The following is a 26,877-nucleotide window of genomic DNA, read 5'->3' on the forward strand; positions in this document are numbered from 1 at the left end:
AGGAGCTTCATAACTTGTGCTCTTCAAGTAAAATTAGAATGACCAAGTGAAGGAGGATGAGGTGGGCAGGGCATATAGCACAAATGGGGGAGGTGAGGAATGCATATAGGATATTGATGGGAAAGCCAGAAGGAAAGAGACCGCTGGGAAGACGAAGGCATAGGTGGGTGGACAATATTAAAATAGGATGGTATTGATTGGATTGATCTGGCTCAGGATAGGGACCACTGGAGAGCTCTTGGAACATGGTAATGAACATTCAGGTTCCATAAAATGCTGAGAAATTCTTGAGTAACTGCAGAATTGGCAGCTCCTCCAGAAGGGCTCAGTTCCATGAGTAAGTAAGTAAGTAATTATGAATTAGTGGAAAATAAACAATATTGTAGTGCATATAGTATTTGCTAGGCAACAGTTGTGATAAGGAACATGCATTGCTTGGTAAATGGGTTCCCATGGCAAGGATCGAGGTACCGTTGTGCCATGACAATGAAAATGATGTTTTCTTTGTGGTTTATGCTGAAATGTTATGAGCAAGATCAGTCAAGTGCTTTTAAATCTCCACTTGGCATGGTTTGACATTTGACCAGAAATGATAATGCAACAGAGATAGTGACATATCTCAGGTTATGAGCGTCACTTACCTGTTATCTATAAATAAGATTATCAACACATATATATATACATATTTGTTCTGACTGAGAGTAACTGGGAAGTAGTAGCAACACAACTTATCAAACAATCATCTGTACTAATGGCGATTAGAGAAGTAAGTACGCATTTTAATAGGAATCTTGTGTGATTTCACATAGCATCAGAAGTAGAACATTACTGAAATAATGTTGGGGGTTTTGCTGCATATGTCACTTGTATGATATTCTGGTTTGTGACACCGTGCAGATGGACAGAATGTAGAACACTGTTTATTTCGGTCGTTAGAATAGAAGTCACTTCAGAGGCTGACAGTCTGAACAATGGTCGCCCTGACACATTTCAGAAGAGTTTATTTTGTTTTTGTGTTCTGTTTGAGGTTGCTATGATAGTGGCTTACGAATAGCTGCAGTGTTTTGGGTTGTAGTGCCTTTAGTTCGTACAGGGCCTGACGTTTTGGGGGAACATCGGCTTCACATACAGAATCGAAGAGTAAGCAAAGGCACGCGGAAAGCTTTATTGTCTTTACTACTGCAGTTTTTACAAAGACAAGGAAATAACAGTTCAGAGATTTGCCAAGTCTGTCAGATTAAAATGGTTTCAAATTAATTAAAGCCATTCTTCCACCATTTTCTTTCATCCTCATTCATTCGTTAATGGCTCTACAGCCCTTTGTTGGGCCCTGGCCGCTTTTTCAGTTTCGTAATTCTATACACAGTCGGTAGGACTCCTCGGGCGGGGGATCAGCCCGTCACATGCTCGCTACTTGCAGCACAAACACAAAATAAACGCACACAGACATCGATGCCTCACGTGGAATTTGAACCCACGACCCCAGACTTCGAGCGGGCGAAGACAGTTCATGTCAGACCGCGCGACCACTGTGCTCGGCATTTCGTCCTCATGGCTTATGTAATTTAATGAGTCCTATATCTTCCCTTTTCATGACATACATCTCATTAAACTCAAAATAATTCGAGGTATTGTAACATTTTTATTTCTTGGGGGCGGGGTGAGACTTACGTGCAGTCCACTGTGCGTCAGTAAGAAAAAAGAAGCGGTGGAGGCCCATAGGGTTGTGAGACGTAGAGGCTCCCATATTTTTAAGCAATCGGCTAACACAGGCATGTCCATCTTCAAACAGGTTGTGATCGACTTCTTAGTGTCAAAACTGTCAGTGATCTACCACCCCCTCCTGTCGTACCTCGCTTTAAGCAAAAATATTGGTAAAAATAACATGACACATGCTGTTTGTAAAAGCAACATACATTGAAAGTGCAGACTACTTTAACACGTATTTTCCCATCAAAATTAGGGCACGGATTTTTATGACCTAAAACTATAAATATATGCATGCACTTATGACCCAAAATTATGTCAAATATGACCTAAAATGTGTAAAATATGACCTTAAATATTAAATGGGACATAAAATTTCACAATTTTAATTACAACTTTTACTAGAGTTTAAGAATAAAGATGATGAATATATGATAGTAGGTCCTACTTACCAAATTAGCCCTATTATGTCTCTGAAGGAAAGAAAACTGATGGAATTTCGACATTTCGTACTGGATTAAACCATTCATTGTTTTCTTTTTAATACTGATATTTGCGTTCATATTTTAGACAAACACTGGTGCACATGGTATGAACACTAACTTAACTCTGTTATCTAAAAACACCATTTAAAAGAACACAAGCTATTCACGTCTCAATTTTCACTGAGTTATTCACGTCTCAATTTTCACTGTTACAATTGCAATTTATAACTACATGCATTTTCAAATTTTCAAATTTGAAAGATCGCCGATTATCACTAAGGATAGTTTTGTATTTGGAAAAACTTCGTTCCACATCACATGATGTGACAGGAGCATATTTGAAGAATGTCAAGTCGTTTGGTGACAGTTCTGTATCATCTTCGAATGTTGCTAGTTTACCGGAAAGTATATCTGCAATCTTGCATAATGTTGAATAACCAGCATTCCGATGAAGAACACTTTCTATTTTGGTTTTAATCCTGTCACTTATTTCACCACGAGTTCGGTTTAGTTCATTCTCAATGCTCTTTACAGTGTCCAACGCGTCACAGAGTTCAGTCCCTACAAATTCCAGGCGAGTTATTGCACCTGAAATTGAACAGAAGTTTGACTTTATGTATGCCAGATTTTGTGCTAGAGTGGTAGAGAATAAGTCCTTGACAGCTTTAATTGATGTTGACTCACTGCTGTCAAAGCCATTAAACATTTTCTCAATGGCTGTGTAATTTTCACAATAATATGCCACAGCATCCAACCATGTACCCCACCGTGTGACGACAGGCTGTGGAGGAAGTGGCAGTAGAGGAGCTTCTTGTTTAAATTTCTGCACTCGAAGAGGGGCCTTGATGAATATTTTCTTTCCGTTTGAAACTAGCCTATCTACATCAGGAAAATGTCCTCGAACTTCTTCAGCCACTCTATGCAATGCATGAGCGAGGCAAGTAATATGGACCATTTTCGGGTAGAGGATTCGAAGTCCTTTGGCAGCCTTCTTCATGTATGGAGCGGCATCTGTTACTAGGAGAAGGACATTATTTCGCTGTATTCCATTTGGCCACAACAACTTCATGGAATTATCAAATAGGACAGCTATAGTCGAATGATTTGCTCTTTCGAGAACTTCACAGTCAAGAAGAAATCTCTCTCCAGGTTGATCTTGTTTCAGGGTCCCAACTATAACATTCGCAATATACTGCCCATCTACGTCAGAAGTCTCGTCCAAGGAAACCCATATCTTGTTGTCAGCAACAGATGTTCGAATCTTATTTAACATATCTTCATAACATGTAGAGAGATAATTCTTTCTTAACGTCGATTCACTTGGGATAGGATGACTAGTGTATGTCTCCAAAAATTGTCTGAAGTGCTGATTATGCAATTTCTCTAATGGAATATTCGAAGATACCATCCACTGACACAAATCCTTCGAAAATTCCGACCCATTGTTCATTGAAGAAGGTGAAGCAGAAGAAGAAGAAGAAGAAGAAGAAGAAGAAGAAGAATTAGTGGAACTGTTTTTAAACAACAAACTTTGTCTGCTATCCTTTGTAGATAATCTGCTTAAACATTTACCATGTTTAAAAGTTTTACAATGCTGCTGCACAGTAAATCGCTTTTCTGCCGTAACTTTCACGCCACACAACTTACAATAAAATATCTTGCCATCGGTACTAAACACTTTTTCACCAAACTCCTGTACAAAACTACGCAACTTTGCGCTCCTTGAACTACATGTACTCACTTTAGGCATTGTAAAGTCAAACTGAAGTCTTATAACGCCCTCCACATATATAAATAGAATACTTCTAAGCCCTCCAAGAAAGAATGGGATGTATATACCTTATAGTAAGACGGAGTACAATAGGAGAATACCCGTTACACTTGCCTCCCTCCTGCCTCGACTGGGAAAGGCCGGCTTGCCAGGTCATAAATGCTGCATTTCACAAATTTTCGCCTTTGTAACTGCAAGTACAGTCCAGTCAAAAATATGGTTTTTAATACGAACTTCATGTACTTGAACTCTATTCCACATTGAAGCAACAGTCCAGCCTGAAATTTATTTTGTAATAGTAAACATTATGGAGCCGAAATTTTACATTATATCAAAGAATTGTTTCTAAAATGACAAAAATATGACCTTATTTCAAAATTATGCCAAAATATGCTCTAAAACCAATAAAACTCTAAAACATGCATTTATATGCACAATAAAAACGACATGATTTCAATAAGAATGACTAGAAACATGCATAATTACATTTAAAAATAGGAATAAATCCTAGGAAAAAAATATGACATGTCATAGAAATTCGGGCCCTAATCATAATATATTACAAGTGAATTTACATGCTTTTCACGTATAATTTCCCTATAGGCCTATGAGATCGACCAAAAATCGTCCCGCGATGGACGCGTTGGACATGCCTGGGCTAACAGATGGCTGTGAGGTTAACAATTTTTACTTTTACCTTTTGCCTTTTACCCCCAGGAAGATTCCTGGTACACATTTCCGCTAGAGGTTGAGTCGACCCCAGAGTCATCGTGCGGCTGGAGGGGTTAAAAAAAATCCAATGATCTTATCGGGAATCGAACCCGCGACCTTCCTCCTTGTAACATAGTGTCTTAGCCAACTACACTACCACATGTTCCCTCGTTACGCAATCTTTTGGCGTATTGTATTAGCGCCAAATGATGGAATGAAATTGGCAGGGGAAACCGAAGTACTCGGAGGAAATATGCCCCAGTGTTATTATGTCCACAAATCCCACATGACTTGACCTGGGATGGAATCCGGGCCCTGCGGTGGGAAGCCGTCGACTAACCGGCTGAGCTGTGACACGTCCTGCTTAAACTTAATGATTCATAATTTAGCATAATTGTCCGAGAATAATATTAAAGTGGATTTTAAGGATTCGGGTTCATGTACAACATACATTTCCTCGACTCGATTTATTGACGCTCAGTGTTATGGGACTCGTTGCAACGTCAGAGACACGTAACCTTTGGATCACTGAGTTACTCAACTTGTTTTTAATTGTAAATAAGATCGATGGTCAAATTTGTTTTTGTAATAACAACTTATCTCTGAAGTGGGTCCCCTTGTCACCAAGGCATGGCCAGGGGATTTAGGGGACCTCCCACGCAGTTAAACTTTGGCTTTGGCGTCTTCCAGCACACGTCATGCTTTGAGTAGGCAACTTTATGGGGGAAGAAATGTCCTGTATATGATAATTTTTGTTAAAAATATAATTTTGCCTGTGGTTCTGTATGAGTATGAAACTTGGTTTCTGACATTAAGTGAGGAACATAGACTGAGGGTGTTGAGGAGAATATTTGGACCGAAGAGAGATGAGGTGACAGGAGGTTTGAGAAAACTGCATAATGAGGAGCTTCATAAATTGTACTCTCCTCCAAGTGTAATTAGAATGATCAAGTCGAGGAGGATGAGGTGGACAGGGCATGTAGCACGAATGGGGGAGACGAATGCATATACTAAGATAGTGGTGGGAAAGCCAGAAGGAAGGAGACCTTTGGGAAGACCAAGACGTAGGTGAGTGGGCAATATTAAAATGGATCTCAGAGAGATAGAATGTTATGGACTGGATTGATTTGTCTTAGGACAGGGATCAGTGGATGGCTCTTGTGAACACGGTAATGAACCTTTGGGTTCCGTATAATGCTGGGGATTTCTTGAGTAGCTGCAGGTTTGGTGGCTCCTCCAGGAGGGCTCAGCTCCATGAGTGAGTAAGTAAGGTAGGCCCATGTCAAAGACAGAATTTACTTATATTGTAATGATGACGTAAGGATGTATGTTATTGTCCCAGGGATGACTTAGTTAAACAATAGCTGCAAAGAAGCAGTCACGGACAACCGACAGAGGATGGTCCTCCAGAGTTGGGGTTGATCGGAGGTCTAAAATTCCTGGCCAAAATAAGTCATGTTACGAAATACTAGTTCCATATTGGGGCATATTTTTATGCAAAGAGAAATATTAGTTTCAGATCTTGAAAGAAAGAGTTACTTGACATAAATAGACGTAGATGGGAGGATAATATTGAAAAGATTCTTAAGTAAAGTATGAGAATGTGGATTGAATAAAGCTGACTCGTGACATTGTCCTGTGAACTCGGCGATAAATAACTTGTGTCCGTTAAAGGGAGATAAAAATTTTAACCAGCTCAACAACTATTAGCTTCTGAAGAACGGCTCTGGCCCTTTATAAGAGTTTCATTATTTCGTCGTTAATTATCCGTTTATTTAGTTTAATATTTCTGTTATTACCTACCTACCACTCGGCGCTGCAGCCCTGGGTGAGCCTTGGTCTCCTCTACAACCAGTCTCCACAACCAATGCGTGCTGCCATAGGAATGGATCCACGCATCATGACCCGAGGCTGGTTGTTAGGTTTCTGAACAAAATTCTTTTTACAGGATGAGGTTCTTAGCCCCATGCCCAACCCCCAACTTGGAGTACCAAGGTATATCTCGTACTCTGGACTCTATCCTTTGATCTTTCTGGCATGGGTGACCCTACGATAGTTAAACTACCGCAGGCATAGCTCTCCAGGTCACAGAGTCACGCATGCCCACCACCACGACAAGGTAGAGACACCTTTGGGGGGAAAATTTCCATAATTATTCCCAGTTATTGTTCCTTCAGATTCATGGTGAAGCCTGAGGATTAATATTTGGACCGAAGAGAGATGAAGTGACAGGAGGTTGGAGAAAACTGCACAATGAGCTTCATAACTTGTACTCTTCTCCAAGTATTATTATAATGATCAGTTCAAGGAGGATGAGATGGTGAGGTCACATTGGATTTTGATGGGGTAGGTAAAAGGAATTATACCACTAAGATGATATAGACGTAGATGGAAGCATAATATTAAAATGGATCTTAGAGAAATAGGATGGGCTGATATGAACTGGATTGATCTGGCTCAGGATAGGAATCAGTGGAGGGCTCTTGTGAACATGGTAATGAACCTTCGGGTTCCGTAAACTGTTTTGAAATCCTTGAGTAGCTGCGTGACTGGCGGTTTCTTAGGGAGGACTCAGCTCCAAGAAAATACTTATTTGGTTAGTTAGTTGGTTAAACAGTTGTTCTGCTGATGTCCGTTAAACCCGATCCAAGCTACGGAAAGTCTATCGAATAGCTGGGGCCCTTCCAGAGATTCGAAGTCGGTACCTGTATAATGCAGGGAGATCGAGAAGTCGCGCACATCACATTAAGCAATTATATTTTGCTGGTTTAATGCACAAACTACAAGACATACAGCACTTACTATTAATGTTTATAACCTTACATCTTAGAAATGCGAAATCAAATCATATCTTTACAACTTATGCTCGAAATAATTATATTAAATGCAATATAATTTATAACAACTTTTAGTTTGAAGTGCGCAATTTTCGATCTTCCTGTAATACTAAGATAAGCCTGTGATTATCAGTGAAGCAATGTGCATTGTCCGTCCTTGCATTAATGAATGTCCTACTGCATTTTGCTTTAGCAGTTCAGATAGTCTCGCGTGATATCTTTGTGTGATTAGCAAACCCGATATCTTTGCTACGCGGGCAATACCCTTACGTGTTTTCAGAGATAAACTGGAAATACCTGCGATTTATATGAATGATCAGTTAGAGTGTTGTGTTTACCCCAGAGTGACTGATTAACAAATTAACGGCCGAACAAACGAAGCCCTCAGTATCTCAAGCCATAAAAAATAAACTCCGTGGCCTGTAGTCCGCAAGCGAACTATACTTACAGAGCGACCGCCGCTTTTCGGCGAAATCAGTGCCAACTTTTTGTGGGTAGAGGGTGTCAGGTGGTCAGCGCAACGGATCCCCACGGCTATATGGTGTTGAATTGTTGGATAAACAATGAATAATCTTCTTTTATTCCTGTTGTCCCTCTTAGACAGTCGGTAAGACCGTTTGGACAGGGGATCAGCCCGTCGCAAGGCCGCTACCTAACAAAAATACAGAATAAACGGACACACAGACATCCATGCTTCAAGTGGGATTCGAACCTACGATCCCAGCTTTCGTGCGGCGAACGTCGGGGTCACCAATGTGGGATGTCATTATATGAAGAGACAATCACTAGTTGAACTGTTCTATAGTATTTATTACAGTTGCACCGTATACACAGACGAACTTGCATTTGAAGAGTTGAAGAATAATAATAATAACAATAATGAACACGCTGAACTAGAATTGTAGAACTGTAGAATCTAGAACTGTCAACTTCCAAGTCCAAGTCACATTGCGACTGACGTTCAGTCAGTCAGTAAGTCTTGGCGTCGAGCCCCGTCTGGGCTCATGACCAGATATTTATTACTGTTGAACATTACGGTTTTGTTTTCTGTGGGACGTCCACTCTGACTAGAGGACGGGTCTATCTTTTTTTTACATGCTACTGGCCCTTGCCAGCGCAGTCTTTCTCGGGTCCGAGTCCCTATGGACTCGCGACCGTATTTTACTGTCTCAGATTTGAGACTTCCCTTTTCGTCGCCTCCTACGACTCGCAGGGTCGCGGTGGAGGTATTCGACCCCGCCTCCACACGGGTGATATCAACTTCAAAGTCAAAGTCATATTGCGACTGACGGTCAGTCAGCCAGTAGGTCTTGGTGTCGAGCCCCCTCTAGGGATCATGACCAGATATTTATTACTGTTGAACATTACGGTTTTGTGGGGCGTCCACTCTGACGAGAGGACGGGTCTGTCTTTTTTTTACATGCTACTGGCCTTTGCTAGCGCAGCCTTTCTCGGGTCCGAGTCCCTTGGGACTCACGACCATATTTTATCAACTTCCACTCAATGTATCTTCTTATATAACCTAGAGTCGGACATAAAGAAAACATGTCATTGTCCGTATTGTTGTAAGCTTTGCCTAGCAACAGCTGTTTACTCGCCGTTGCTAAGCAATTATACTTGCGTTGTCACATTTGCTTGAATGTGGGCAGTTCCCACAAGCTCTTTCTAAGGGGCCCAATAAGTAGGTGTCTTCCTTTCTCACCTGGAAACGGAAACAGATCTAGTTTCCGAAACGTCGTGTCCTCTATTACCAAAAATTCCCAAACCTCAGTAATTCTATGATGAAGGAATGGCAGAATTGGAAAGAATTTGGTAGGAAACAGACTTTGCCTAACTTAGAGCTCGTTGGTAGTTCGTTTCCCTGCAAATTTCTTACGTTTTTCCTTGGTTGCATAGTAATTGAAGCTAATGCAGTGTGTTCTTTTTTTACCGCAGTTGTTGGCAAGCCTGGTAGCTGCATGCAGCCTCGTGGCTTCAGGTATGAGTCTGGGTTTCCCTGCCATTTCATTGGATCAGCTTCGAGTTGAAGGCCTTTCTGAAGACGAGGCTTCATGGTTCGGTGAGAAAAAAGTCGATAGTAACGTAATAACTATTCTTCTCTTGGGTTGTTTTCGAAGCACATGCTGCCTCCATCTTCAGGGACGAAGTATTTGCACCCTTAGAGACAAGCACTAATATAATCTGTAGAGATAGAGGCGGTACTGTGCTGTTTATTCGCTTCTGTAGGCAATGATTTGCTTTGGTGTCTGACAGTTTTCATGGTACTGGTTCCATCTTCAGAAGCAAAAGCTTGTGAGCTCTAGTTATGCAGGTAATAAAGAAATATGGAACCCGAAAGTTCGTAATGTCATCACAAAATCTTGCTCTTGGAAAACATCCTCAGGTAGGATCTCCTCACGTGCTACTTTTCTGTGTGATTTTAATATCAAAATGCTGTGTTCGTCCATTGTTAGGATACAGTAATATTAACTACACAAATTCCAAACATGTTGAGATGGTATGACTTTTACTTTCCTCTCGCTCTCAATTTGGAGCATAGGGCCTATTTCTCAGTTTCAGGATCATTTTACAGACGGTATGACTCCTTGGATGGGTGATCAGCTTTTCACAAAGCCTCTACCTAAACACAGGACAACACAAACACAGAAAAACGCATACACATTACAAACATCCATGCCTTGTGTGGGATTTGAACCAACGATCCTGGCTTCCGAGCGAGCGAAGACAGTACATGCCTTAGACCGCTCGGCTACCGTGACCGGCAGTGTATAAGAATAATATATAAGAATTCAGTTCGTGCCTTAGACAGCTCGGCTACAGTGACCGGCAGTGTATAAGAATAATATATAAGAATTCAGTTCGTACCTCACAGGAAACAGATCCCAACCCACGATCCCTGCTTCCGAGCGAGCGAAGACAGTACATACCTTAGACCGCACGGCTACCGTGACCGGCAGGATTAACATTAAGAAGTACAAAAATGCTGTGGCCTCACGTGATAGAGCCTTCATTACAGTGTTCATTAAAAAGTGCAATTGGTTTGTAAATCACCCGGTGCGGAGGTCAAGAGCCTTTACATCATGAGACCACTAGCATAAAGGTAAAGGCAAATTTGTTTCTGTGCTTAATTGACTAAGTATTGTGTCATCAAGACGTATGGGGGAGTGGCGGTATAGATCCATGTATTCTTGACCTCGGCACTAGATGGAGGTGAGTGGTCAGCTTCACGCCTCAGCCGCTTTACTCTCTGCGAAAGGGCCCCCCGTACCCATTGGATAGGAGGCTGGGTAGGCCCCACTACTGGTCTGGATGCTGTGGAGAAGAGAGAAATCTTACCTGTGCCGGGAATCGAACTCCGACCATCCAGCCTGTAGCCCATCCCTTTATCAACCGAGCTGTCGTCACTCCCGATTAGTATATCACTCCTAAAATAAGTGAAGTAGAGATGGGCAGGGTATGTAGCACCCAGGAAAAGCAGAGGAGGGCATACAGAGTTATGTAAGAAATTCTGAAGGTAAACAGTCACTAGGAAGACCTGTACATAGATGGGCAAATGGTATTAAAGTTTATCTTAGGGTTGTAGTTAGCAACTACTCTCCTCTTTACCCTTTTACAATTTGGGGTGACGAACGCTGCATTTGTCCCTGGTTCCTTGTGGTCTCCTAATGGACTGGGGTGTCCATGACATTGGGTTGAACTGACTCAGTAGGATATGGAGTTATGCTGTGGGTACGTCTGGCTCAAAACAGGGGCATGTTTCAGGCTGTTGTGAATGTGGTAATGAACATTGTGGTTGTAAGAATTGCTGGGAACCTCTGTAATATCTGTGCAACTGTTAGCTCCTCAAGAAATACTGAGCTCCAATGGAACTATTTAGTTAATAAGCTATGTTGAAAGTCACATTGTACACCTGCACCGCAAATTCTGTGTTCCAGCGAGCGTCCTGTCTGTGGCCCAGATATTTGGGTGTCTTCTTTGCGGTCCGCTACTTGATGCTTATGGTCGCAAGATGGCGCTGATAGTGACATCCATCCCGTTTATTGTTGGCTGGGTTATCCTTTGCGCAATGCCCCAACCTCTGCAGCTAGGACTTCTCTTCTTCGGACGAGTCATGACGGGCGTAGCCTCCGGCATGGCCAGCATTCCTGCAGCTATTTACATCGGCGAAATTGCTACCAACAGATATAGAGGCATGCTCGTTACGTGGCCTTCTTTAGGAATGTGCGTAGGAATTCTGCTAGTTTATTTACTTGGCTGGGCAATCCAAGATGATTGGCGTCTCGTGTCTGGGATCACAATCGCTCCACCGGTTCTTGCGTCTGTCTTGGCCCTTCTCTGTTTAAAGGAGACTCCTTTCTGGTTACTGACTAAGGGACGGGAGAAGGACGCTAACGAATCCTTCAGATGGATACGTGGAGTCAGTGAGGACCAACTAATGGCTACTGAGTTGCGAGAAGAATTTGAAGAAATGGTTCAAAACGCAAAAAGAAGGGCAGAGAAACAAGACGATAACTTGCAGATATCAACAATAACAAATATTATGAAGGGTAACCCGACATCATCCAGCGGAAATCGCCACTCACGATTTCAGAAGGCATGGAGACACGTGTGTTCTCTGGGAAGCCCGGACGCTTGGAAGCCTCTGGTTATTCACAATTTATATTTCTTCATCATGCAGTTTGGAGGGATCCAGGTTGTGGCTGCGTACGCGGTGGACATAATGAAGTCGGCAGGTGTGACTATGGACTCTTATGGGGCCACGGTCCTCCTGGGCGGCGTCCAGACGCTAGGGGCAATAGGCGCGACTTTTGCCTTCACCAGGTAAAGACAATTTAGTTTTTTTTTTTTATACTTCAGTGTTTCTCAAAATATTTTCGAGTCCACGTAACCCAAAACAACACACACAGACGCAAGGAACCCTCATTCCTTCACATGACCCAGTAACCAGTGAGTAACTCTCACAGCCATCCGTGCGAAATTTCGAGACAAAAACACTAAGAGATTTTGCGGCCCTCAATGCTCAGAACCCGAGGACCTTAATCGGTCCAGGACCACATTTTGATAACCACTGATTTAGGTTGCCTCAAACAGTGAAGCTTGTTGGTATCAGTTCGGGAGGTGACCTGTTTGAGCCACATCCGAGGCACTGACTGTCCTGATTGAGGCTTTCCGTGTGTTTCCTCAGACCTCTCGGAAAATTACAGGTTATTCCCACAAATTATGATACTAATTCGTCCTTCCGAATATTTTCAAATTCAGCATTCATTAGTATCCTGTCATTCGACACTCCGTAGGTTAAGTTATTGGCAGCGTAGTTAGATGGACTATAAACAAATGTGTTATTCTTCTAATTCCACCTTCTCCTTTATGCGTCTTGCTACCTTCCTCGCTATTCTCTATTGTTTCTTATTTCTCCTTACTAATTTTCTTTTCCATTTCTTCTTGTTAATTTCTTTGATGTCCGTATTTACACCCATACCCTTCTTCTCATACATATTCGCTCGTTCCTCCTGTTTACTCACTTCCTTCTTCCTTGTTTTTTATTCTCCTTTTTCCGTTTCTTCTTATCCATCTAAGGCATACGACCTACTTCAGACTATCCTGAATAATTTTCTTCGTGATTTTCGTCATTTCCTTTAAGCTAAATCTTCGCCTTTGCTTTCAATAGGTCACGATCACTTCTTTGAACATCCTTTCTAGTTTATCACTCGTAGCCATCCTCCCTGCGCTGAGAATGACAGAAGTTTCGAACATTCACTTCTGCTAAAATTCGTGGCGTCTGAAAGAGGACACTCCTGAGTGGTCATTGTGGTCATTGTTTCAGGTACGGCCGACGCGTTGTTTCTCTGGTCTCAGGGTCAGGGATGGCCATCACGATGATTGGACTGGGAATTTATCTCGAAGTGGCTGACGGGAGTTCCGATCTGTCATGGCTGCCTCTTCTGTTAATTCTGGGATACATTGTAAGTTCACCGCACTATGGACGCCAGCGGGGGGGGGGAGCTTGGCGTCTGCTTCCTCCCCCACACCCCAGGCTCTTGGGGTGAAAAATAAAAATTGAAATGCGGAGGAAATCTGCAGAAATTAATATCAAAAAGTAACATTATTGTCAAAACTGAATTTTTCTATTCTGAACGCGCGAAAGCGATTAGTAATGTAAACCTTAAATTGTCTGGACGTAAGTTTGAAAGCAATTTTTATTCTTAGTGTTCGTATATTGTTGCGTGAGTATAACTAATAATACAAATTCCACCGTCAACGTAACTGTAATTTATTAACTTATGTTCCACTACATGTTTCGACACTTATAGGGTCATCCTCAGGTGTTTTGATTTATACATTTTCAATATTGAATTGTAAAACGTATATAAATATTTACGTACATAGGCTTAAATAACTATATTCTATGTACATTTATATTCTAGCATCTAGATGTTTATTTAAATATAAGATATATATGGAACTAAAGGTTGAAGATTTAAAGTTAATTTTAAATTAATTTAAAACTCTAATATACTCTAATCAGCTTAGTGTTTGTTGCTGTAATAGGCCACGCATCTTTTCGTCTGATTCTTCTATTATTGGGTAGATTCGGTCTTGTTAACTGTTTCTCAAACACGAATTTATCTCTTTCTTGCTCATATTTCCAGGATGTCAATTGTTATTGTTGTTGTGTTGTCTTCTTTATGCGGTGTGCTCTGCTGCGTGGTCTATACTACCTACTATAGCAAGAGACACTAAGCTGAATACAGCCTACAACATTTTAAAATTAATTAAAATCAACTTAAATTATTCAACTTTAGAGACACTACGCTGAATACAGCATAATACATTTTAAATTAATTTAAAATCAAATTTAAATCTTCAACTTTTGGTTTCATATTTATCTTGTATTTAAATAAAATCCAGATGCTAAAATATAAACGTACGTACTTAGGAAGTAGTCATTTTAAGTCTGCTGGCCGACGTACCAAGTGGACTGAGCTTCGCGCCATCCCATGAAATTAAAAAGTAAATGTATATTTCAGGCGTTCGCTAACTTTGGGTTCAACTTGATTGCGTGGGGGCTGCTGGGGGAGCTGTACCCGACTGCAGTGGCGGGTCTGGCCGGGGGTATCACTACTTGCTTGGCCAACCTGTTTGGGTTCGCCGCCATAAAGCTGTACCCTGGATTCCAGGACGCCCTGAGAGGTGACAGTGCAACAACAGGAGGAGGGTTCTTCTTCTTCGGTGCTGTGGCTTTAGTTGGAACTGTGTTCGTTTTCCTCTTCCTGCCCGAGACGTTCAAGAAATCCCTGGAACAGATTGGAGAGGAATTCCGGCAGCCATGCCGCAAAAGTGTTTTGTGTTGCTAACTTCACAAACCTACCAGATTCTATTTAAATCTTTCGCATGCTACATGTCAGCTGGTTCGGCTTGTAGTGTTTTATTAATACCGACATAGCGGAAGAGATCGGTCCATTAGAATCAATTAATAGAGGACTTCTGTCAATAGATGGCATCAAGTGTAACATATCGCTCTTCAAGGGGAAGAATGAGCTGTCAGATGAAATATTTATGTGTTTGTTTCAAGGTCAATTGAGGAACGTATTGTAGGGTTTTCTGTGCATTCGTGTTTGTCTCCAAGTGTGTAAATAGTTGATTAGTTTAAAACTAAGTTGTGATGCATGGGTGTACATAATGGTCCAAGACTGACAGTGACAGTGACAGTTATGTTAAGGAAATGGAGGAGAACGTTTCTGAAGAAAGGTTAGTACCGTAGCTGAGCAAGGGACCTGGAAAATAATAACTAACCAGCATGGTGGAGCTATACCTCCACTCCACCATACGTGTTCATGTTATACTTAAGTACGACAACCAAACTAACAGTACATTGGCGGGAAGGTTCAACCTTTACTACAACACGACCAAAATCCGGCTCAGACGTTACATATTAACACAAATAAATAGGAGCGTCCTTTGCATTTAAGTTCAAGGATAATTTCACTTCTCACCATAACTTACTGTGATCTGATATATAGCGAATAATAAAAGATTTTGGGTGACTGATGCTTATGATTAGAATGGATCAAATTAGGGTGGATAAAAAAGTTTTTGAAAGAGAATGAGATAGCTGGAAGATGTAGAGGATGATTTACCAGAGCTGAAAGTGACGAGATCGGGGAAAGAGAAGAATTTACATCTGTCCAAATGGAGGCCAAAGTTCCCACAGGACCATAATGCCAAGGAGTAGGTAGGGTAAAGTGTATTTTATTTGGACAGCTCATGAGAAGACAAGGGTAAAGTGTAAAAAGAGCGCTGTGAGGCCGGGGGTCCTTATCACTGGCACCTCTAATGGGCCAATTGTACTCAGAGCAGGGACAGTGTTAAAAAGATGATTGGCAAGGGGAAACTGAAGTAAATGAAGAAGGTAGCCTGCCCCAGTGTCTCTGTGTTCAGATCCCGTAAGGACTTCCATGAGAATGAACTCGTCACTACTTAAGAAAATGGTCCCTGTGATGTACCTACTAATTTTACCTGGTGGACGATTTGGATATATTCAAAAGACATTTGATACACATGTGTTAACCGAACAGGATTACAAATCATTTACTAACATAACTGTGTAGATGAGCCTACATTGTGTACCTCTTCAAAAGACAATGGTTACTGTATGTAACATCTGCACTTTGCTCAGAGATTGTTTGTGTTTCTTGTAATTCATAGAATAAACAGTGATTATTTCGCTGTGCAGCATTAACGTGTTGGTGTTTGTGATGGTGACAGTGTATTTTCTGAGAAAACAGGATTTATTTGCTTTTTTAATATTATTTAGATGAATTTTTAACTTTAAAGTTTTAACAAACCAAAAGGCTTAAACCATTGCAGAAATTTCTAAATAATAGACAGTGTTATAAGCCATATATATCCAGTTAATACGTCGAAAGAAATCTTACCTAGATTGCTTCTAGTGTTTCTTTTTCCGGTTGCATAAAAGGCGGAAAATTTCTTCACTTGGCTTGAAATGGGGCTAGCCACTTATCTCGTCTAAGAGGAAACCCAATTTCAAAATAAACAAATGTTTTGGAAGGAGCAGAATTATAGTCATTGGTCCCGAAGGAGCCGGAAAACAAGAATGATTGTGCTGGCGAGGACCAGCAGCAAATTACTGCTCTTCCCTGACTAGCTAAGCCACAGTTAGTTTCTTAACAAGAATGTTGCACTGTGGAGTTGGTCGTACGATAAATTAGGCGCTTCAGGGAATGTCTTGCTTTGTTTGTCATGTTTATGTAAATATAACATTATGAAACACTAAACGTATTTTGTGGATATTTTGTTTATAAAGGTGAAAAGTAGCCAACAAATGACAAATGAGAGTTTAGGACACAATTCAAGATGGCACCCAACAATATTTCCATCAATTATTTATGATTATGAATTCAACATATATGATTTGAGCTTATCAGAGCGGTGGTTATAAACAGTTCTATCTTATAGGATACAACACTATAGTCCATTGAAAGCCAACCGACATTTCGGAGGAATATATCGCCTCCATTTTCAGGGTCTAAGAATAAGCCGAGGAAGAAACCAGCTTGAATGCATATGGCAAGCAAAGGTTTTGCTTGCTCCTTCAAAACGCCTGTTGACTTTCAACAGACTACACGCCGTTATATCCCGGAAGATGGAACTTTTTATGAATCGAAACATTTATTGCTAACATGATACTTGCACAATAGGAAATAAACGCTTTACCCCGGATTGTTAAGTGTTACTTTTCCCGTGGTTATGCATGAGGGCCGCGCCGTAGCTCCAGCGGTTAGTCGCTGGCTTCCCACCGCGGCGGCCCGGGTCTGGTCAAGTGGGATTTGTGGTGGACAAAGTGGCTCTAGGGCAGGTTTTCTCCGAGTACTTCTGTTTCCTCTGCCAATCTTCATTCCACCAATTGCTCCACAATCACCCTCACCTATCATCTGGGGCTGCTACAATAGGCCAGAAGTGGCCGCAGTACAAGGGACTTAGTCCCACCCCACTAGCAACAAAAAGTTATACAGGAAATTACATCACAGACAAACCTGTTTTAATCCTCTTAATTCTATCGTCAGATATTTACATACGTGTGTTTCGTATTATGACGCACCTTGCATATTCGACTTTCGTTGAATGGTTCGGTCTGGTTAACAGTTAATATCTAGACCTCTAAATCCGGATCAAGAATATTTCCTCAATAGAAGCTCAGATGTTCCTTGGGATGAGCTGTATTATAAGCTTCCTTCCCGCCAGTTCGTCTTGCCACACTTGTAGAGTTGGATCCGCCGCTATTGCTGGAAACTTTGTGGTCCACTCGGGATTCGTACTGTGTTCGCAGATTGTTTGATAACGTCGACAGCCTTGACCTACACTTTGTGACAGCGAAGATAACACAGAAGAAAGGACGTGTTTATTGTTTTGTTTGAAACTGTTGTAATAGATAAGATTTTAATTACTAATAACCTACACGCATATTGACCTAATCTGTAAAGGAAAGAATCCAATATCAATCAACTGACTGGAATTAATTTAACGCTGGAATGTCCTTCAGAGAGGTAAATATGAAGTTATAGTATTCTTCGGTTGTTTATTTGATCGCTTTTTTGCGACTGGCTATTGGTTGGATGACAGAGGGTTCGGAGTTCGAGTCCCGGTAGGGGTAAGATTTTTCCTTTCTCCATGTCATCCACACGGGCTCTGGGGTCCACTCAGGCTCCTATACAATGGGTACCCGGTTCTCTTTCTCCCGGGGTAAAGCGGCAGAAGCGTGAAGCTGACCACTCACCTCCAACTAGTGCCGAGGTCAAGAACACGTGGGTCTATACATCCACTTCCCCATGTGCCTTTATGGCGTAGTGCTTGCTTAGTTAAGCACAGCATCAACTTTACGTTTTTTACAATATTGAGGTATTTCTTTATTGCTAGTGGGGTGGGACTAAGTCCCTTGTACTGCGGCTACTTCTGGCCTATTGTACCAGCCCCAGATGATAGGTGAGGGTGATTGTGGAGCAATTGGTGGAATGAAGATTGGCAGGGGAAACCGAAGTACTCGGAGAAAACCTGCCCCAGCGCCATTTTGGTCCACCACAAATCCTACTTGACCAGACCCGGGATCGAACCCGGGCCGCCGTGGTGGGAAGCTAGCGACTAACCGTTTGAGCTATGGCGCGGCCCTATATTGAGGCATAGTCGTGGCGTCATATCGCAGACGACAGAAATCTTTTAGTGGTTCTATGAAGCTGTGTCATTCTCGAGAAGCGAGCAGTTGCGTAGCCACTAATGAAACTCCCCAACATTTTGTGAGACCTTGAGTGTTTCCATTGCCATGCTCATATTTGTCTGCATCCTGTGTCAGATGAATCCAGTCCATGTCCTGTTCCACTTTTCCATAATCCATTTTAATATAATCGTTCGGAAAGGAATATTGCTCTCGAGTTTCATTCGTTCCTCGGAATGTAAGCCGTCAAGTGGTGCCTCCATCGGCATTCCCGCAAACTCATCTAATAACATCAAATGTTCGGGAGAGTTTCCGGAAGTTTCTTCATTACGCAGTTCAGATGAAACGAAAAACAGATGTCACATTCATTCATTCATTTTATTTAGAATTCATATTTGTTACAACAGTAACACTTGTACAAGTCACAACATTAAATACTTCATTCTTGAAATCCTTTTGCCCAAATGCCTAAAGGTTTATAATTTGTCAACAATAAATAATCACTCTTGATATGGTTAACCTATAATTGAAATATAACACACTATCAAAACCAGATAAGTAATCAAATTAGATGTATTACGTAAACCGAAATACAAGTTAACCTTATGAGTTTATCGAAAAATTTTAAGAGTATTACAGTAAATCAGGCGTCCTACATATGACCATGTCAGTCACCGATCATATTAAGATACTACAAATGGGCTGCATCATAGCTCAAGCGGTTAGTCGCTAGCTTCCCACCGGGGGGGCCCGGGTTCGATCCCAGGTCTGGTCAAGTGGGATTTGTGGTGGACAAAGTGGCGCTGGGGCAGGTTTTCTCCGAGTACTTCGGTTTCCCCCTGCCAATCTTCATTCCACCAATTGCTCCACAATCACCCTCACCTATCATCTGGGGCTGCTACAATAGGCCAGAAGTGGCCGCAGTACAAGGGACTTAGTCCCACCCCACTAGCAATAAAAAAAAGATACTATAAGCAACCATTTGTTATCTATTTCAATTTCTGAATAGAGGTTTTGCTATGCTTACTACTGTCCCTTAAAAGTAACTCGTACAATGTATAGAATAGATGATCTAGTAAAAATACTTTTAGATTACGTTTGAAGTCTTGTCCATCTGATTTTCTTAATTCCAAAGGCAGTCTATTATGTATTTTAATACCCGTATTGATAACACATGTGTGCCACAGCAATCTTTGTTAAGATCGGAATTTTCAACAATTGTCACTGATAGGGTTAAAACAGGACAGGAGCTCCCCCTGCTACATCCCTTTCCTGCTTGTCAGTCACTGCCCTTCCGTCATCTCACGTAGTTGTGTAAGTGTCGTTATGTAACCGAGGACTGGCGCTGCCTTTTACTTGCTGTTGCAGATTCTGCTGAGCTCTGTCTCCTCAGCAACTCTTCTGTCCTCCGGGATTAACTTTGGGTTCTCGGCCGTGTCTCTACCTCACCTGCAGGATCCTGACGGAGCCGACAGGCTGACGGTCGAGGAGGGCTCCTGGTTCGGTGCGTAAAGATCGACGAATTAACCAACTTTCTTGTTAACAGGTGATGTGAGACACTTTGGAACTGTGTCGTCGTGTCGTATGGGTCGAAATAGCTTAGTCGGTAGAACGACGGGCTACGGGCTGGACGGCTGGGGTTCGATTCCCAGAAGGAACAAGATATTTTTCTCTTTTCCACAACGTCCAGACCGGTTCTGGGGCACACCCAGCTTCCTTTCTATCCGATGGGTACCCGGGACTCTTTCCCTGGGATAAAGCGGGAAGAGCGTGAAGCTGACCACTCACCTCCATGTAGTGTCACCGCTCCCATATGTCTTGATGACATAGGTAAGGTAACATGCCGTGGAGAGGCCCATAGGTTTGTGAGATGTCGAGGTTCCCACGTTTTGTAAAAAATCGGCTCACAGATAGTGAGGTTGTCAGCCTTACGTGCTGGCCGCACCTTTATCTCTAGGAAGATTCATGGTACTCATTTCTGTTAGAGGCCGAATTGATCACAGGACCATAGTGCGGCTGGAAAAATGAGGTCAATTAAAAAATGCAGTGACCTCACTGGGAATCAGACCCGCGACCTTCCGGATTGTATCATATGTATAGGCCCGACTTGACTGGATGAGCTTCCAATTCTTCCATCTGAGCGCGCACTAGACGCTAGTACTACTGCTGCACTACTACTAACACCACAACTATAAACACTATTCATACTACACTACTACCATGTCCTATTTAAAATACTACTACAATACTAAAAATATTTTTTTTTGTTGCTAGTGGGGTCGGACTAAGTCCCGTGTACCGTGGCCACTTCTGGCCTATTGTACCCGCCCCACATGATAGGTGAGGGTGATTATGGAGCAGTTAGTGGAATGAAGATTGGCAGGGGAAACCGATGTACTCGGAGAAAACCTGCCCCAGCGCCACTTTGTCCCGGGATCGAACTCGGCCCGCCGCGGTGGGAAACATTACTACTACTACTACTACTACTACTACTACTACTACTACTACTACTACTACTACTACTACTACTACTACTACTACTACTACTACTACTACTACTCTGCTACTGCTACAGATGCTACAGACACTACTAGACTGCTTCAAGCCCAGGAACTACCAAATCTCTACCAATACAACTGCCATTACACTCCTGCGAACATTGCTACTGTCCCACTCCCACAAACGCTGTTACGACTGCGGGAACCAGGGTCGTGCTCATGAATGTAGACCTCCACCTAACGACAATAATGTTGGCTAATGTTATCCAGCAAGTATGGGCTTTGTCTCGATCCTGGCTGGCTGCCTGACCACCGGGCCCCTGATGGACTCACTTGGGCGCAAGAGGACCCTTCTCGTGTCTAACACGCCCTTCATCGTGGGCTGGCTGCTGCTGTGGACGGCTCCGAAACCGGCCCCTGTGGCTCTGCTTTACTTCGCTCGTCTCCTCAACGGGTTTGGCGCAGGAATGGTACGTTGGCTCCTTCCTTCTTTATCCACATGCTTTCTTCCCCATCTTTATCTTTCGTTGTCTTCTTTAGGAAATAAAGTAGGCTTATGAGATCGCCAGGTTCTGTGTCTGTTTCGCCGTTCAGTTTTAGAATCAGTTGACCGAATTTCATTAAATTTAGTACGAGCGCTATGCCATCAGAGGCAACACCAGCCTTGTACTTACTTAATTCCCTGTAATAGGTGATGACCGCCTCTGTGGTCTAGTGGTCAGAGTTCCTGGCTAGATTCCGGGTTCGATTCCCGGCGCTACCAGATTTTCTGAGAACTAGTGGGTCTAGAACGGGGTCCACTCAGACTTGCGAGGATAATTGAGGAGCTATTTCAAGGAAATAGGGGCTCCGGTCTATAAAACCGAGTTTAACGACCGTGGGGATTCGTTGCGCTGACCACGTGACACCCTCTATCCGCTAAAGTTGACACTAACTTCGCCAACAAGCGGTGGTCCCTCAGTCGGTATAGTTCGCTTGCGGACTAAAACCACGGAGTTATATCGTATATATGGATAAATGTTCATTCCTGCGATATCCTCATAAGGATGTGATTATTGTACATTTTCAGGCGAGTAGTCCATCTAACATCTACATTGCTGAGATGGTGACCAGTTCCACGCGGTGCATGCTGGTCACATGGCCGTCTCTGGCTGTCTCCGTCGGTATCCTGTTAGTGTACGCTATGGGATTCATTATCCAAGAATGGCGAACCGTTGCAGCTGTCGCCGCGTTCGTTCCAGTCATAACGGCCATCTTGATTTTCCTGTGCCTCAGCGAATCGCCGATTTGGCTCTTAGCAAGAGGACGTGAAGACGAAGCGAGGAAATCTTTCGAATGGATCCGTAACGTTGACAGCAACGGAATAACATCAATAGACGTTCAGAGAGAGTTCCAGATAATAATGGAAAACAGTAGGATGTTGAGAGAGAGCGTTAAGAAGGCGTCTCAAGGGCACGCCGATGACGAACCGTTGTTCAGGAATGTCGCGAAGACATACGGGACGGGCGAAGCTGTGATTCTGCAGGCGAAACGCAAGGATCTCTGTAACGCAGTGTTGTCGACTCTAAGGCGCTCCGATGTGTGGAAACCACTCGTGATTCTGAACTGTTACTTCTTTTTCATGCAGTTCTCTGGTGTTCCTGTCCTCATAGCCTACTCTGTGAACATCATGATGAGTGAAGGTGTGTCATTGGAGCCTTATCTGGCAACGGTACTTCTTGGAATCGTCAAACTTTTCTTCGAAATTGTTGCTGGATTTGTTCAAAATAGGTAAGTCTCCTCTATATCAGTGATAATCAAACTGTGCCTCTCATAGCAACGCTCAAAGGGGCCTCATTCCCTTCTGGTAGGCATAAGTTTGACAGAGGGAAGTAAAAAAAGTAAAGGGTTAAGATCTGGCCGCGCCATAGCTCAAGCGGTTAGTCACTGGCTTCCCATCGCGGCGGCCCGGGTTAGATCCCGGGTCTGGTCAAGTGGGATTTGTGGTAGACAAAGTGACGCTGGGCAGCTTTTCCCCGAGTACTTCGGTTTCCCCTGCCAATCTTCATCCCACCCATTGCTCCACAATCACCTTCACCTATCATCTGGGGCTGGTACAATAGGCCAGAAGTAGCCGCAGTACAAGGGACTTAGTCCCACCCCACTAATAATAAAAAAATGTTTAAGATGTAGACTTTGTTATGAAAAGAGGAAAGAAGTTGAATAAGGCTTTTATTGCCTGCCTGCTAAATTACGGCTGGTCCTCGCCAGCACAGTGATTCTTGGTTCCGAGTCGAACGGGATCATGATCACATTTTTGCTCTCTGACAGCTCTGTGAGCCTTCAGACCAATTGCAACAGAGAATGAGTCTAACTTTCCTCTTCTATCAAGCCGCGGACCACATAGAGAACACCCATAGATTATATAAAAATTACTCTCTAGCTTGCCAATATATACGGCAGTCACGGCTTTTGAAGCAAGTATTGCGGTGGGTTTTCTTTTTGGACGAGCTTCAAATCCTCGTTCCCAGAATTTTCCTGAAAATTTTGTGGGTAAATTCCATCTGAGGTTAACCCATCAGTAACTATGAAGAGTTTTATATTCCGGGATATAAAATCGGTGATGTACGGTACTATCCAACTGACATTTCGGAAGAATATATCGCAGGCGGCATGTATCTAGACCTACTCTTGGACCCTGAAAATGGAAGCGAATGTTTTCTTCGAAAAGTCGATTGTCTTTTGCCAGACCACATGGTGTCACATCACAGAAAATAGAACTCTTTGTTTTTAATTTCATCTAAGTACTGTATTTCCCCCTCTCAATAGTGGCCAGACTACTGGCTGAACAAAAATGAACCGGGGTTCGATTTCTAGCAGAGGCAAGAGATTTTCTCTTCTCCATACCGGCTCTGGGGCCCACCCAGCCTCCTATACAGTGGATATTTCTTCGGATGTAAAGCGGTGAAGTTAACCATTCACGCGCATCTAATGCTGAAGTTATGAATATGTGGAGCTACATTTCCACACCCTCATACGTCTTTAGAGCGAGTTGTTTGAGCAGAAAACATTTTAACTCATTCTTAAATAGGCCTATACACCTGCTTATTTCCCTGTCCCTCCGAACTCACTGTGTAACCTCGCCCTCTCGTCCCATTGTGGCGCTATGTAATGTAAGGTGTGTATCCTTGAGCGCATGTCACAACCTTGAGCTGGAACCTTACGGGAACTAAGATCTGCGTTCAATGAGATCCCCTGTTTGGGGATTTTGGTTCCAGTTTTATGTTCCAAATATAATCCACTAATCTTTTAATAATATCATAATGACCTCTATCACTGTCTGGTGATGACGCCTCCTCAAAAGCGCACATGAATCTAAATTCGAATTGTGTATGACTTCACAGATGTGGCAGACGTCCCCTGTCGATAGGGTCAGGACTAGGAATGGCTATATGCATGGTGGGCCTAGGACTATACCATGAGCTGACTGTGGAGTCCGATATGAGGCAGAGGCTGGCCTGGATACCGCTACTAGTGATATTTCTCTATGTCGTAAGTACAAGAAGAAGTCGTTTGGGGAATATTTTACGGTCCTGTTACTTCGTATCGGCCTTGGCAATACGAGGAGGAGGAAGTCTGTTAGCTCGAAATTCCATGTGTCCCGTGTACTAGGTCCATCACTTTAAAGACTGGATCTATACTAAATACTATATATGAATCCAGTCCGTACCTCACAGGAAACACATTACGTCTCCACTACAAAGCGCAACCGGTTAATGCTGTTTAGGGAAACAGTCGCTGTTTATTTTGAGAATCATACGGAACACACAGATACAATCTGTGGGCAGAATGCAGCATATATAAGAATTCAGTCCGTACCTCACAGGAAACACAATACGTCTCCTCTACAAAGCCCAACCGGTTAATGCTGTTTATGGAAACAGTCGCTGTTTAAGGGAACCATATGGCACACAGAAATATATTCTGTGGGCAGAATGTAGAGTTTTGGTATGTTAAAACAGGTGGTATATATAGTAACCGCTGGGTTTTAAAGGGCTCTTGGAGCTGGGACAGGTCATACGGTACAGCGGCGGGCTACAGGTTGGTCAGGAGATGAATTTGGGTTCGATTTCCGGCAGTGGCAAAAGATTGTATGTTTTACTGTAGTGTCCGGATCGGCCCTGGGGCCCATCCAGCCTCCTGTCATATGTTTACCGGAGGTCCTTCCCCGGGACATAAGGGGCCATAGGCGTGAAACTGATCACTCACTACCACCTAGTGCCTAGATTAAGAAAACTTGGATCTAGAACTCCACTGACACCCATACGTCTTTATGGCGCGGTATTTTATTAAGCATAGGTACATCCTTATCTTTACTGGGTCTGTTGTGAAGACTAAGTCTTCTTGGATATGACTCCGTGTACGTCCGACAGAAGGACACCTATATTTTGTAGGAATATCACTGATGCCTTCAGTTTTAGGGTCGAAAGGCTGCGGAAATTTTTATTTTCTACCCTGAAGATGGAGACATTTTGACTGTACAGCCTTACATCCCAAAAGACTCTTACCGCTGTGGGAGCCAACGAATTTGTTTCTAATATCTCGGTTCTGAATGGATGTTGTTTGCAGGTGTCAGCAGCCATAGGGTTCTTCCTCATCCCATGGGCAATGCTGGGGGAGATGTATCCTGCCAAAGTAAAAGGACTCGCCTGTGGGATCACCACCTTTTTGGGTAACTTATTCGGTTTTGCGTCAATCAAGATGTTTCCAACATTCGTGGTGCTTATGGGTGGAACTGCGACCAACGTGAATTTAAAGTGTACAGAGGGTGTCTTCTATCTCTACGGAGGGATTACTTTTGTCGCTGTCCTATTCATTTACCTGTTCCTGCCTGAAACGTTTAGGAAAACGCTTCAGGAAATTTCAGACAGTTTCTCGAAACCTGGAATTGTCAGTCTGAAACATCTTTGAGGGTGCGTCATTACTAAATAATTATGTATGTCGTCACGTCATCATTAGAAACTTACTAGATTTATTTTCAATATTTGGTGGGAACCAAAATCACCGTACTACAGATCTCGTTGAACACACAGGGAATTTTCTTCTGTAAGGTTGCCTACTCAAGATATGACGTACACTCAGAGATGTTCCAGACAAACTATACCGAATGGGGTCCAATTTGTTCCTGACTTTTATTTATTTACGAGATTCCGTAGGAATTGTAAATTGACATAGAATCGGTTCCTTCTTCATGATTTTGATGCCAATGAAAATATCAGGCGTTATGAATGAAAGATATCGCTAGAATTGATTAAAATGTGGCCCTAGGTTACAAAATGGACTCCAATAACAACTCGAAATATTTCTTAATAACCACAATAAATGTGTATTGCTACAAAAATCATCTGAAATAAATTTATTTCGTTCATATGGAAAAATAATTCATTACTTGAGATATTTTAGACAATTCTGATATGAGTTAAAAGCAGTAGCAATAGCTCCGCAGGCCACAGGTTTGCTTTTCCTGTCCTACACTGCCTAGCGTCGAATGGTAAGAGGGTTGAGGTCTGATGAATTGGAAAGGATCTGGAAGGAATTGATCAATGCCGAATCGAAGTAGCATACTTCTTCTATTTATTGAAAAATGGAAGGACACGAACCA

At 42.6% G+C, this 26,877-nt stretch overlaps 1 protein-coding gene across 1 annotated transcript; it reads left to right on the forward strand.

Moving 5' to 3' along the window:
- Positions 1-728: 728 nt before the first annotated feature.
- LOC111869602 lies at positions 729-26,877 on the forward strand. Its single transcript, XM_033753477.1, has 11 exons — positions 729-766; positions 9,447-9,570; positions 11,447-12,332; positions 13,336-13,474; positions 14,540-14,861; positions 19,970-20,052; positions 20,107-20,242; positions 21,507-21,706; positions 22,306-23,006; positions 24,620-24,767; positions 25,845-26,877. Exons 1-11 carry the CDS (start codon positions 752-754, stop codon positions 26,184-26,186), a joined length of 3,096 nt encoding a protein of 1,031 aa, XP_033609368.1. The 5' UTR covers positions 729-751; the 3' UTR covers positions 26,187-26,877.

This window comes from Cryptotermes secundus, unplaced genomic scaffold (genome assembly GCF_002891405.2).
Source record: "Cryptotermes secundus unplaced genomic scaffold, Csec_1.0 scaffold512, whole genome shotgun sequence".
NCBI lineage: Eukaryota > Metazoa > Arthropoda > Insecta > Blattodea > Kalotermitidae > Cryptotermes > Cryptotermes secundus.

Bases quoted from the DNA above. Each gene is read 5' to 3' on its own strand.
- LOC111869602 (XM_033753477.1), top strand. The intron at 21,707-22,305 runs GTACGTTGGCTC...GTACATTTTCAG, and splicing joins ACGGGTTTGGCGCAGGAATG to GCGAGTAGTCCATCTAACAT. The intron at 23,007-24,619 runs GTAAGTCTCCTC...ATGACTTCACAG, and splicing joins GCTGGATTTGTTCAAAATAG to ATGTGGCAGACGTCCCCTGT.